The sequence below is a fragment of the Phalaenopsis equestris genome, unplaced genomic scaffold, assembly GCF_001263595.1.
Source record: "Phalaenopsis equestris unplaced genomic scaffold, ASM126359v1 Scaffold001190, whole genome shotgun sequence".
Classification (NCBI taxonomy): Eukaryota; Viridiplantae; Streptophyta; class Magnoliopsida; order Asparagales; family Orchidaceae; genus Phalaenopsis; species Phalaenopsis equestris.
The window spans coordinates 201882-216563 of NW_018165629.1; the positions used below are offsets into that span (position 1 = coordinate 201882).

General features: G+C 35.1%; 2 protein-coding genes across 2 annotated transcripts; both read left to right on the forward strand.

Annotated features, from left to right (window-relative positions):
- Positions 1–2844: 2844 nt before the first annotated feature.
- Positions 2845–6450, forward strand: LOC110033470 (protein ALTERED XYLOGLUCAN 4-like). The gene is made up of 3 exons (XM_020737462.1): positions 2845–3411; positions 3497–3786; positions 5339–6450. The coding sequence occupies exons 1-3, from the start codon at positions 3288–3290 to the stop codon at positions 6143–6145; spliced, it is 1221 nt and encodes a 406-aa protein (XP_020593121.1). The 5' UTR covers positions 2845–3287; the 3' UTR covers positions 6146–6450.
- A 6373-nt stretch (positions 6451–12823) lies between these two features.
- LOC110033474 (protein ALTERED XYLOGLUCAN 4-like) lies at positions 12824–13946 on the forward strand (the record flags this gene model as incomplete). The annotated part of the gene is given in 1 exon segment (XM_020737467.1): positions 12824–13946. A coding segment is annotated over 1 exon segment (1123 nt), but the record flags the coding sequence as incomplete, so codon positions are not given.
- Between the last annotated feature and the right edge of the window lie 736 nt (positions 13947–14682).

A 14682-nucleotide genomic window follows, 5' to 3' on the forward strand; every position in this document is an offset into this window, starting at 1 on the left:
TATCTAAACTTCAATTTTTAAGTACATACCGCTAGGGCTATAAAATTAGATCATTATTTGTGAATAGTAGTTGTTCGGTTCGTAATGTAACTCATAATCGATTCTTTCGTTAGGCAAACGAGCTGAACATAAATACATTTTTAGCTTTGTTTATAAATGAACAAAACACTAATAGATGCTTGATCTGTCGTGTTTGGCTTGATTTGATTGAAATTATATATTTGTATTATTTTAAATAACTTAATTGCCTTAAAGATTTATAACTAATTAAAATTTTGTTATATTTATTTCTTTCAAAGATTACTTTAGGTAATTTTTTATTTAAAAATTTATAATTTTAATTTTTTTTTTATTTAAACAAGTCACTCTTGATCCCAATAAGAATATATATATATATATATATAAATAAGCCCTAAATATCAAATTTCCCATGCATGAAATGTGTGAATTTTTCAAAATTCAAATGGTGATATTTTTGATGTGATACAAAAAAATTGGGGTATTATGATTATGAGCAAAATATAGGTCTCAAGTAAATAGAAATGAGTTATATATATGTAAATACCCCAAAAAAAACTATGAATTGAAGATATTATTATCTTGTTAATAGAGATTATCAGGATGTCCATGAATATAGTCGCATTCATTTTATTAAAATTATCAATATAGCAGCATGGGCAGTATTTTGTTAGCAAACTTAGCCTATTTTCTATATATTTTTAAATGACATTTGATATTAGTAATATATTAATCTAAAAGAATTTAAAGAGCATTTTAAATATTTTATGGAGATGATGAACATGCCCCAAGTCTTTTCTTTTTTATTAATAAATAAAAATTATCCACACCAAATCAATGTTATCTTATTGTCCCGAAAAGTTTGAGCTCTCCCTCTCTCTATCTCTCTCTCCCTCTCTCTATCATCCCCGACCATCGTCTCAGTATGTCGAAAGTGACAGACTGAGACTCAAGCAGGCCTCCCGTCGTTGGTATTCCACCTTTTGCCATTATCTCTACAATCAACACTCCACTTTCAACACATCTGACAACTCACTTTTCATATACACAAAACACAAAACAAAAAATTTCCTTCTCATATACATAGACGACATCATCATCACCGGTAACTCTCCCAATTTCATCAACTCTTTAATTAATAACCTGAGCCAACAGTTCAACATAAAGAAATTAGGCTCCATCTCTCATGTCCTAGCAGTCGAGAGTTCAAGTACATCACACACAAAAAAGGCTAATTCATAGAGCAAACCAAATATCTTCTTGTCATCCTAAACAAAACTAGTATGCTAGAATCCAAACAGCTCTTACCCATCTACCTCTTCTTCCTCTTCCACCACCAAAAACAACACAACTTCAACAGAAGACCCTCAAACCTTCAGACAAATCATAGGCACAGAGCAATATCTCACAGTCACCCGCTCTGATATCACATGCACGGTTAATTTCCTTAGCAAACACATGCATAAACCTCTCACAAAATACACAGCTCCTCGAGCGTCTTCTGAGATATCTAAATGGCACGAGACACCACAGATTGCCCATTTTCTCAGAGGACCTGGTCTTGTGAGCATATCTAGATATGGATTGGGCCACAATCTATAAAACAAAAGATTTGTTTTAGGCTTTTGTATCTTTGTTGGCCCCAATCTCATATCACAGTCTACAAAAAAAAAAACCTCCAGTTGTAAGATCCTCCACAAAAGCGGAATACAGAGCCATGGCTTCTGTAACCACAAATGTTCTTCGGATAAGGAGACTTTCACAATAACTTCTCCAACAACAGCTTACATTCACCATTCTCCACAGTGATAACACGTCTGCAATAGCCCTAGCACAAAACACAGTCTTTCATGCAAGAACCAAACACATAAAGATGGACTAACACTTCATTCAGGATCATATCAAACATGCAAAGCATATACAAGAACATATCATGTCTCTGGACAAGATTGCAGACATTTTCACCAAATCTCTTTCAGTCACGAGTCACCAACTCCTCTTTGCAAGCTGACACTTCAATGCATGAACCCTCAGCTTGAGAGAGGGTAAGCAAACCAAATAAATCGCTGTCCTCTCGCAACCGACAAGATCCTCTACCCGGAGGAGCGACACAAGCCTCACCTCCCTCTCAACGACATCAAGCAGCAGCTCATAGCTAGGGCTCATCTCCCATCATTTTTCACTGTAGCAAAATGTCAAATACACCCTAAGGGAATTTATAAATAGAGAAGAGACATTTAGAAGAGAGTGTATGATCAAATATAATGAAATTTGAAAACACCGAATCCTATGTATGTAAATATGAAAGTTTAGGTGCGAGATTTATGTGCGCTGCGTATGTAAATTTCCCGAAACAGTATAATAAATTTTAAATGATTTACAATTAATTAAATAAATCATTAATGATACATTACATGTATCGAATCATTTTGATTGATAAAATCTAAACATACAAGTGGAACTAAGACATTAAAAAATAAATAAATGACAGTCTCTGCACCCATGTTATTTTCTTGTCATGTTCAATGAATAATCAAATTATTATAAAAATTAATGAATCACACCTAATTCTTATATTATGAGAGAGAGAGAAATAAAATTATATTACACATAATCCTTATATTATAAAACATAATCAACAATGCAAACTTGAAGATAGAAAAGAAAAGGAGGGAGGTTGAATATTCAATTATAGAGAGAGAGAGTCTATGTGCGTGTTAGTTAAGGACAACTAATTCAAGGGGTTTAAATATCTCTGTCAATCACCAACTATCTAGAAAACCAACTCATCCAATTATAGAGAGAGAGAGAGCCTATGTGCGTGTTAGTTAAAGACAACTAATTCAAGGGGTTTAAATATATCTGTCAATCACCAACTATCTAGAAAACCAACTCATTGGGTCAACCACAGAAAAACAATAAAAAATAAGTAAATAAATAAATAAAAAAAAGAAAAAAAATAGCAACAACAATAACGTCAAACATAGCAAGTAAGAAACCGTGGCCATTTTTTTCAACCAATTTAGCCGAAAAATAAGCAGAAACATCCTCCTAAATACCAATATTCAAATCCCTATACGTGGACCAATCGAACCCCTTCTCCCCCTCCTAATTGCAAATATCATCTCCTCTAATCCCCCAATCAACCAACATGCAGGAAAATAAACCATTAAATTTTACTACATCCATTCTCCTGCATCTTTCCTTCAAAAATACCATTAAAATCTTCATTAATATAGCTACACATTCCCTTCTCCCCTTGCTACAATATGATCCTCACATCAAAATCCTTATTTCCATGGCTCCTAATCGGCTCCTTCATCTTCTTCATCTTCTCCCAAAACTCTTCTTCTCCCCCATTTAGAATCAAAGAGCTCAAACAAAGATTCAATGGTATACTGCAGAAAAAACAAAGAATGAATATTGATTCATACATGAATTCTTTACCTGATGATAGCTTTGATTTGGTTCTGATCAGGCGGGTGGAAACCAGGGTGTGATATTACCAATGGAAGCTGGGTGAGAGATAATGGAAGCAGCCATGGATACACTAACCAGACATGCAAAACTTTACCAGAGTCGAAAAACTGCGGCAAGTATGGGAAGAAGGGGGATTATGAGAGGTGGATATGGCAGCCGACAAGGTGCGAGTTGCCGAGGTTCAGTGCTGTGGAATTCCTTGAAATTTCTAGAGGGAAGAGAATGGCTTTTGTTGGAGATTCGGTTGCTCGAAATCAGGCGGATTCACTCGTCTGCTTTCTCTCTGAGGTTAGGCTAATCCATTTCATATCCAATCAAAAGAACAAAACAAAAATTATATCCTTTAATGCAAGTATATTTTCGTATTTGCATGCAAGTTTTTATCCTTGTCAATGCAAGTAGATTTTCATATTTCCATCACATCATATAATGATCCGTCTCAGTATTGAAGATTACTAAAAAATTTGCATTGTCTGCCAATTACACGATCGGATATAACTCTATTGTTGGGATCATAAGTCGACACATGTAAAACCAAATACAAAAGCATTATTGAATTTAAAAATAATACTTTCCCTCTCTCCCATCGCCATTTGTAAAATTTCAAGGGCTCATCCGGTTGCTTGTAGAAAGAAATCTTGTTTTATAAAGAAATTAGTATGTTTTCATCTTATTTGTACGAAAATTCATCACATTTAAGAGGTTCTTAAAGGTGTTTGTAGAGTCCAAGATGAATAATTATGTCTTATTACATCCAACCAAATGACTGAATCTAGTAAATTCATAGAAAACTTATATTCTGACTTACGCAAATTTATGGACCCTAAGAGAAATGACCAAATAAATTAAAAATGTTTATCGTGGCAACCATACTACAGAAAATGGTGGAAGGATTTATTCAAACATTCGGAAGACACAGAATTTGAGGTCCTGTTAAAAATAAATAGGAGGAAGGTTTACATACATACAACTCAATTCTTTTGTATTTACATGTATGACACCAAAACATCAATTTTTACATGCATGCCACCTCCCCTATGCATGAAAAGGTGTATTTCACTTCTTAGAAGTTGAAATAGTGGTATTTCATGTGATATGAAAGATTTGGGTGGAATAAATGTAATAATTAAGGTTAAGGTGTTAAATATGTCAAAGAATTGGGTGGTATGTACCCCCCCCAAACCCCCCCCCCCCCCCCCCCCCCCCCCAAAAAAAAAAACTGTTTATGCAATTAAATAAACAAATATCTCCAGATGTACAACCATATCATAAAATAAAATAAAAAGAAATATTTTCAGTAATATTTAAAGTTCATAGTGGCTTGCCAACATGATAAGGGCCAGGGATACACAAAAATGATAGGACACACAAATAACATTAATCATGACTTTAAAGTTTGTGCTACAGCCAAACCATTAGTATCTAATAAAAGGAAGATTTACATACATACCACTCCATTTCTATGTATTTGCATATCTAACACCGATACTTCATCCTAACTAAAATATCAAATTAGTCCACAAAGTCCTTAAATTGGGGCTGAAATAGTCTTTCGTAGTCATTATTTCAAGAAATCTTAAAAGAAAAATGAGACTAAATTGATACTTTATACACTGAAGGACTAAAATGACCCTCCTGCAAGGAATCGGGGAATTATTTTGACACTTTCCTCCTAACTAAAATATATAAATGTTTCTATGTTCATGAAAAAAACCTCTTTACAGTGCAAAATAAGGCTCAATGCATGAAACCCCTCACAGAACTGATCCATATCACTTCCTATTACAAACCACACACAATTATTTTCCATTTAACAGTTTCTTATTCAAACAAATTGCAGACCGAGATTCCGAAACCATTCCACAAAGATCAAGAAGATAAATTTCCAATTTGGTATTTTGAATCCCATAATTTCACTCTTATGGTAATGTGGACCAAATTCCTGGTGCAAGGAACAGAAAAATTAATGAATGGATCTGGCTCTGGCGACTACGACCTTCAGTTGGACACGATGGATCGAGAATGGACCGACAGACTTCACTTCATCGACTATATAGTCATTTCTAGCGGCCATTGGTTCTCAAGAAAAATCTACTTATATGAAGGTGGAGAACTCACCAGCTGCATCTTCTGCTCTGACCAAAATGTTACAAATCATGACCCCACTATTGGCTTGCAAAAAGCCTTCAAAACCACACTACAATTCCTAGACGAAGCCAGAGAGTCTGATCAGAATATGTTCATAGTGTTGAGGACATTTTCACCGGCACACTTTGAAAACGGGACTTGGAACGATGGCGGCTACTGTAACAGGACCAGACCATTCGACGAAAGCGAACTAAGCATGACGGGGACTTACTGGGACATTCGAAACGCGCAAGTGGAGGAAGTGAATAAAATCAAAATAGCTTCAAGGAATGTGAAGAGACGGTTTGAGCTCTTGGATATCACGAAGGCAATGATGATGAGGCCTGATGCGCACCCGGATTCAAACTGGAACAATGAATGGATGAGAGGTTACAGAGATTGCGTGCATTGGTGCTTGCCAGGGGCTCTTGATATGTGGAACGATATGCTGCTGATATTGCTCAAGAAATACTCATGGGAGATGGGTAATATAGAAGCTGAGAGATCGTATAACAGATAATGTGTATCCTATTGATAATTCGATTATTGTGATCAAACTAAACAGCAATTTATGATGAAGACATGCAAATTCTTTCTGTGCAACAAGAGCATGAGGCAGATGTGATCAACAGCTAAAAGATGCAAAAGAGTTCCTCAGAACTCAGAAGCAAAGGATTTTCTTCGAGGGTTTTAGTTTATTTTTTCTGAAGACTGTGAAAGAAAAAGATCAATGTTCATTTACTTTCAGATGTGAGCATTATGTATCACTTTGATGAGAACTATCATTTGTTGATTTTTTGTATAAAATTCAAATACTGCAGGAAAGACTAGCCCATGCCATATTACTAATTAGGCATAAATCAGTTTTAATAATTACAAATGATTTAGTAGATTGGACACTGATGCAAGTATAACTTGAAATAAGCATCGAAATCTTCCAGTAAAGGTTATACTGAAATACAGATTTAATGGACAAAAGTGTTCAATAAATGGATAAAGAAAATCTCTCATTTGAAATTTTTGAAACATACAAGCCCAGAGAGAACTCTCTATCTCTCTCTGAACCCTAAAAAGCTAGAACTGGTTTGACAGCCTCAAGAAACCATCAAGAGTTGGCAACAGAAATTACCAAATTAATCGCCAACACTGATGAGAAAAAAACTCTATTGTTCTGGTTCAGAAGACTAACATAAACTGGTTGTGAAGACTAACATAAGAAGAATGGAACAAGATTACAACTTTTATCCATGCCACAAATGAAACTGCCAATGAAAGAAGTTACTCTCTCACCGGTAAAAACTCTCCGGTTCCAATCTCGAAAGTGTTGCGGAAACAAAGAACCCGCCATTAATACTCCACCGCCTCCAAATCCTCCTTTCTGAGCGCTTCCAATAGCAGCGATTTGAGCGGCAACAACCACAATAGTGCCGGCGTAGGCGTCGGAGCGATGAGTTCGGTGTGGCGGTGGCAAGGAAAGTAAAAAAATATGTATCAGTAGTCCAAAAATATTTCATTCGAACTCCAATTATATTCGTCTTGTGGTAAAAAAAAGATGTCTTTTGGCACCTGACACCTGACCTAGTCTCAATACCACCCAATGCTTCGAAAATAAAACAATGATTTCGAAGCAATCCGGATTTAGAGTTTCACAGAGTGTTTTTCATCTGTGATATTGATAGGTAGGGTTTTGAAATCTCCAAAGAAGTAGGTCGCCAGACTAGAAGTAATCGCAGTCCCTCTCTCTCTCCATATAAGTTGTGATATTTAGGTTTTTCTGAAACAACACTTGCATCCGGATTTATGGTTCATGCGAACTCACTCATGTATTTTTCATTTAGTTTTCAAGCAAGCTAACATAAAAGAATGAAAAAACCTAAGGAAAACATAAAGCGAAGGAGTCAGCAGAAAGCACTGATTAAATAAAAAATTTGGTTCTAATTGCATTCAAGAGTTTATAATTTACGATTTTGACTATATTAACCATATCACGAGCAAAACAATAGAATGCTAACATTAAACTAGCAACCATACCACCACACTAATAACATCAAAATATGATCACATTTTAATCACAATAATACCATAATACCACACTACTAACACCACTATACAACTACACTATTAACCCACATTATAGCCACTAATGACACAATAATACAACCACATTTGTATCACAATAACACCACAATGCTACACTAATGACACCACTATAAAACCACACTATTAACCACATATTACAACTACTAATAACACTACAATACAACCAAACATTGTAATACTACAGTAACAACACCATCATACATCCACACTATTAACACCACAATATGATCACACAAATAACACTACTATACAACCACATTTGTATGATAATAATTTCATATTATTACACTAACAACACAACAATACTACCATATTTGTATCACAATAACATTATAATATTGCACTAATAATATTTTAATACGACCACATTATTAACCCAACATTACAACCACACTAAAAAGACCACAATACGACCATGTTTGGTGTTATTCTAAAGTGAAATGATTTTATTGGGGTGATATTATGGCATTCTAGAGAAAATTTTTGCAATATTATGCAGCTAAGTTTGTGTTATTGGGATGGTAATGTGGTATTATTGTGTGTGTAATTTGGTGGTATTATGATTTTAATTTGGTTTTCAAATTAGGTAATCTTTTGATATCTTGATTGTGGTGTATAATGGATGTTATAATGCTTGTTTTTTAGAGTTTATATTATGTATTTTTGTGTTGATTTGTTGATATTATGGTAGCAATATGGTGTAATTATGATGTTGAATGGGTAATTTCATGGATTAATTTTTATGGTAATTTGATTGTGTAGAGGTGTTAATTTGGTGATATTATGGTGGTATCTCAGTTGTATTCCAGTTGAGTTGTAATTACAATGATAATTTGGTTCAACTTTGTGGACTTGTGGTGTTGGTGTTATTGTAAATGTAATTTGGTGGTATTTTATTGTTGATTTGGTGTTTTTTCATTTTAGTTTGAATAAAATGATCATTATGTGTTATTTTGTATGTTTTATTTTGGACATATTTTTATCTTATTAGAGTGTTAATTTGTTTGGACATAATTTGGTGTTATTTTGGACATATTTTGGTGTTATTCTATTGTTGATTTGGTGTTATTATGGTGATATATACGTTGTATCTTAAACATATTTTGGTGTTATTTAAGTTCTAAGTTGTCTAGGCATATTTTTGGTGTTAATATGTCAACATATTTTGGTGTTATTATGTTATTGAATCGGTGTTATTACGGTGATATCTACGTTGTATTTTTGGTGTTATTAAGGTGCTAATTTGGTTGTATTGTGATGGGTTTGTGGTATTGAAGTGATGATATTATGGTGTTATTCTGTTGTTGTTAATTTGGTATTGGTTTGCAATTGGTATTAGTGTTATTTTGTTGTTGCATTCGTGTTTAGGTACCAAAGTGATTTTATTATGGACACATTTGGGGTTGACAAAATGTCCTTTTTGCATTATCTTCATTTTTAAAACATTGAACCCAAGGATGTTCGAGTGTAGGTGTCAACCATCTATGGTAGGATCTATTTTTTTTTTGGTCAAACATACCATGTCTAAGGAAAATGCGAACACCCTTAAAGATTTAAATGTACTTCAATTTTTTGATCTACCTATATATTGGCAAGATAATGTCCTAACACTACACATCATCAATTGTTGGGTTATTGAATAGAGGGTACTTAGAATGGGCGAGAAGGAATGATTTTTAGACTCCAACCATGATATCTTACTGATAAGCATGCCCAATAGAGGAGAACTGGTTCACTAGGATAAAGCTCCCTCATGTGGTTTATCTACGATATAGATAAAGAATAACCTAGTTAAGGTTTCATCTGGGGAGTATTTTATGTCATTTAATAAATTATTTTTTGAGTTTTTGTTAACAATCTTATTTTTCCTTCGAGCAACTTTAGTGTGTCAAAAGGGCTTTACACTTTTGTTAGGAATGTACATTCTTTTTCTTCTTTTAATTCCCATGTTGTCGTTTGTGACTTTTTTATTGATCAAGTGAATGTCGCTGTCACAAAATTAAGGCATAATCATTCATTGGGATATATTAATGGATTTATTTTTCTGCTCAAGATTAGTACGATGTTTATACCATTTAAACTTTATTTTTTTTTTTGTCAAAGCATGTTATGATTTAAGTTTTACACTACTCTGATTTTATGAGCTTATGTCATTAGTTACTCAAGTTGCACCTTAGGTTAGGCCCGCATGTTGAGACGGCCAATAAATGGGAGTCGGAGCTCATCCTTGGTACATCAAACTTTTAAGTTGTTCAATCATGTACAATGTTTTTCTCTCATTAGATAATTTTTTTTTTTTTGGAAAATCCAATTCAAGTTTGAATTGTAATTATGGAACATTGTTGGTTTACGATTCTTTTTTGAACTTGAAAAGCAAAGAGCATGTCTTGTTTGCCCCTTCAATTAAAGAACAACCCGGTCCAGTTAAAATGCCCTGATCCATCACTAACAAAACTCATTCCACACCACAATCACCAATTTCATTTGGTGCAAGCCCTTTCATTCCAGGTGACAGTACTCCACAACCACGGTTTACAATCGTCAACAAAGGTTTTGAAGACATTATTCAATTACTAAGAACTCAAGAGAAGAAATTTTGTAAATTTCAAGAATCAATTAACAGCATTGTATGATTTACATCATACAATAATAGAGCTCAAGAGTGAAGTTATTGAAGTTAATTAACAGCAGTGTATGACTTAATAATGGCATTGGAAGTAAACTCAAGAGCTCATGAGTGAAGTTAGTTAATTCATAACTCATTGAAACTACCACCATTTTAATGTGGCATTATTGTAAAAATTGAAATATAGGTGTAAGACATGTAAATACATAGGAATTAAGTAATGTGTATGCACATAGTCCTATATTTTAATTTCATGAAGAAACCTATGTTTTCATATATAAACATTTGATTAAAATAAATGGAGGATTTATGAAATTAAATTGATATTATAGTATGTTGTAATATTTGCTCAGAAGTGAACTCGTCTAAATTGAATTCAACATTGGTTCACTCACTTTGGTTTAATCAAAATTGTGATTGGTTTGATTTTTGGGATTTTGGATTTCGATTGCAATCAGTTTGATCATTCGAACCAACCGAATGCTCCATCCCAAATAAAATATTAAAAAATTATATGAAATAAGATAAAATTTTTAAATATTGTTAATAATATAGATCTAAAACTTTGACTTTTAATATAATTTAAATATGAGCGGACAAGCTGAAGTTGAACATGCTAAACTTTGGCTTAAAAAAATACAATCTATGCACAAATATGAATAAACATAATTTTTTGTTTGTTGAATCAAGTCTACATATCAAAGTGGCTGAATCGAGCTAACCTGTCGAAGTGGTTGAATCAAGTTAACATGCAAAATAGTTGAACTGAGACTACATGCCGAAGTGGTTGAATTAAGCCCACCCGACAATCTAATTATACTCATCCACCTCAAAAAAATAGTTTAGCCCACCTATTTGGTGAACCCATCAAGACTAGTAAGGACATCTTTTAATCTCTCATTAATGACATTGATCGACATTTGAGACTCAATCTTTTCAACCAGAAGATCGAGACAGGAGTCAAACGGGCAACACCTAACACCTACATTGCGGTCTTTTCATCAAGACATTAGAAGTAAATATTGTAAAATGTCAACCGTGACTCCTCTGAAGATTCCCTTCCATATCTCTGCTTTTCTCTCTCTCTCCCTCTTTCTCTATGATGCATGCAAAATCTTTTATCAGGTTGTATGCACTCACGAACAATGCAAGCTTTAAAAATTCCCACCCATCTCAATATCTAAAGAATTCAACAACTACGATGCAAATGCAAAATCTTTTATCAAGTTGTATGCACTCACGAACAATACAAGCTTTAAAAATTCCCCACCCATCTCAATATCTAAAGAATTCAACAACTAAATTTGACTCAAGAGTCTTTTATTAAGTCTATAATCCCAGCTCGCTCATTATAAGATTAGTATATAATATGAGGAGGTTCGGTCGTATATATGTGATAGAATGCATGTGAGCTTAATCATATAGGTCGCCTATTTACTCGCTAGAAGCATCTCAATTTGATTATATATGATATTTAACAATTATATTTTAATTAAATATTAAAATAATTGGCGTTGCCGGAAGGAAAGGGGCCACCATGAAGGAAGATGAGCTGGCTCACACAAAAGATGGGTTGGATTTGAATAATTAATTAATAAAATGAATATTTACAAACATACCAAACAAAGCTTTTGTATTTACATATTCAATACACGAAAATTACAAAAAATAATTTTTATTATTATAAAAGGTTTGAATGATATTTATGTAAATATAAATTTAAGGTAGTAGATATATGAAAAATAAGAATTTTTTAAATATTAAAAAGAGAAAAATGCCGAAAATATATTAAACTATTAATTTAAAATTAAGAAAATAAAAAAAATGATGCACATGGCTCACTCATTTTAAAGAATCCTTATTATGCATTGCACGATGATATGGGCTTGTAAGGTCAGCTGTACCATCATTGTTTTTGATTTAAAAGTCCTTTATACCCCTACACGTTTTTCTACCCTATAAGAAAAATATTTATTTTATTTATTTATTATTTGCCCACTTAAGTTATAATCACAAATTCTCAGCTATCTTTTTTTATTAATTTAAATAAAAAAGTCTATCAATTTTAATAATTAAGTTTGAAACAATAGTAATAAGGATTATATTTTAAAAATCATTTCAAGTTCATATTTTTAAATATTTAAAATAAAAAATTAGTTGATATGAAAATGATATTTATGTTTAAAATATCTAATTTTTAGTTATTTATAATATTTAAAAAAAATTATAAATATAAATAATTTTATACCTAATTAAGATTTAAAATTTGAGTGCTATGTATTTAATTGCTTAAGCTATTAAAAAGTCACAGGGAGCTCGGAGTTGTTGCTGAAAAATTTCACAACAAACCCTCATTTTTCGTGCCCACAGATCTCTCCCTCATCTCTGCCTCCTCCCCTCTCCTTGATGCCTGCGCTCTCTCCTCTGATTTCTCTTTCAAAAAAGCAATCTTTCCTGTAAAACTGAACTTTAATGGGTACAACAAACCCTCAACTCCACTTGCCCTTTCCCTTTCCCCTTCCCTGCAAACAAAAACTCATCTTGACCGCCATTTATCTGCTAATCATCCCCTTATCTCTTCTAAACCTATATGTCTTCTTCCTTTCTCCTCATCCCAGAGACTTACCTCCCCCCAACCGCAATACAAGCTTTCTCTCTCAAGAACCAGTAGCTCAACCCACCACGAGCAAGGCTCAAGCCGGCGGCGGCCGTCCATGCGACTTCCACTCCCCCGACGGTCGGTGGGTTCCTGACCCTCGTCCGCCGCGGTACAACGATACTAGTTGCAAAACAATCAAGTTCGGCCAGAATTGTATGTCTCACGGTCGGCCGGACACCGGCTATCTTTACTGGCGATGGAAGCCGGCGGGCTGCCAACTCAACCCCTTCTCCGCCGCCGCTTTCCTCGACCTCCTCGTTAACAAGCATCTGGCTTTTGTAGGGGATTCTCTTGCTCGCAACCAGTTCGAATCCCTCCTCTGTTTACTCACCGCCGCCACCGGTCCAGCGGAGCTCGTCTACAACCGAGGGGAAGAGAATAAGTTCCGGCGGTGGATTTTTCGACCTCATAATGCGAGCATCTCTGTTTACTGGTCGCCGTTTCTGGTGAAAGGGATAGAGAAATCGGCGGCGGAGGGGAGGGCGCACAATCAGCTGTTTCTGGATTCGGCTGACGAAAATTGGGCGGCGGATTTGGGAGAAATGGATGTAGTGGTTTTTTCTGCGGGGCATTGGTTTCTTATCCCCGGAACCTTTTATGGGGGAGGGGGCGAAGTGGTAGGGTGTCACCATTGTAAGGATTTGGTTAATATGACGGAGACGGGCTTCTTCGATGCGTTTCGTGGGGCGGTGAGGACGGCGGTGAGGACGGCGGTGGGGAGGATGGGGAAGGGGAAGTTGGCGGTGGTGGCGACTTTTACTCCGGCTCATTTTGAAGGAGAGTGGGATAATCTGGGGGCGTGTGCGAGGAAGGAGCCGTTTGGGGAGGGGGAGAAGGAGATGGAGTATATGGATAAGGAGATGCGGAAGATTGAGCTGGAGGAGGTGGCGGCGGCGGCGGAGATTGGTGAAAGCGGTGGAGGAGGAGGAGGAGGAGGAGGAGAGGAGAAGGTAAAGTTGGAAGTTTTGGATGTGACGAGAATGGGAGAGGAGAAGGTAAAGTTGGAAGTTTTGGATGTGACGAGAATGGCGATGATGAGGCCGGACGGGCATCCTGGGCCTTACATGCATCCGAACCCATTTGAAGGTGGGGTTAAGGAAAGGGTACAGAATGATTGCCTTCATTGGTGCTTGCCGGGCCCTATTGATACATGGAATGAAATTTTGTTGGAGATGGTGAGACGGTGGAGATTGGAGCTTAGATTGAATTAATTTCCTTTTTATACAAGCTTTATGTTTTCCTTATCTCATGTACTCGATTAATTAACAATATTTTCATCATTATTTTTAATTACAATGTGCTTGAACATTTTCTTTTGAATATTTATTTGTAGTTTCTTTGGGGAAGCTAGAAATTTTGTGGCGGCAAAGTATCGAATTATCCTATGAGCATTGTACTAGAATTCAACACACACTCAGATCAAAAAAGATAAATAGTAATCACTTCAGAAATTTTTACGTGTAAAATCTTGAAATAATTTTTAAAATAATTTGGGTAATTACGAGTATAATTCCCTGTTTCACAAACGGGAGAGTACACAGTTTCTTGAGTTACATCGTCGATGTGTGGAATAGCTCACTATCTCACGGTAGCGAACGGTCACAACGAGAGTAACTATTGAAGTTTTAGTGCACCGTCTTTGGGGTTGGCACCACAATCAAGATGATGTGTC

What these genes read in the sequence shown, in the direction of transcription:
- LOC110033470 (XM_020737462.1), top strand. Translation starts at nt 3,288, where the DNA reads ATGATCCTCACATCAAAATCCTTATTTCCATGGCTCCTAATCGGCTCC. An exon ending in GCTCAAACAAAGATTCAATG is followed by an intron (nt 3,412 to 3,496) that starts GTATACTGCAGA and finishes GGTTCTGATCAG; the next exon opens with GCGGGTGGAAACCAGGGTGT. An exon ending in TCGTCTGCTTTCTCTCTGAG is followed by an intron (nt 3,787 to 5,338) that starts GTTAGGCTAATC and finishes AACAAATTGCAG; the next exon opens with ACCGAGATTCCGAAACCATT.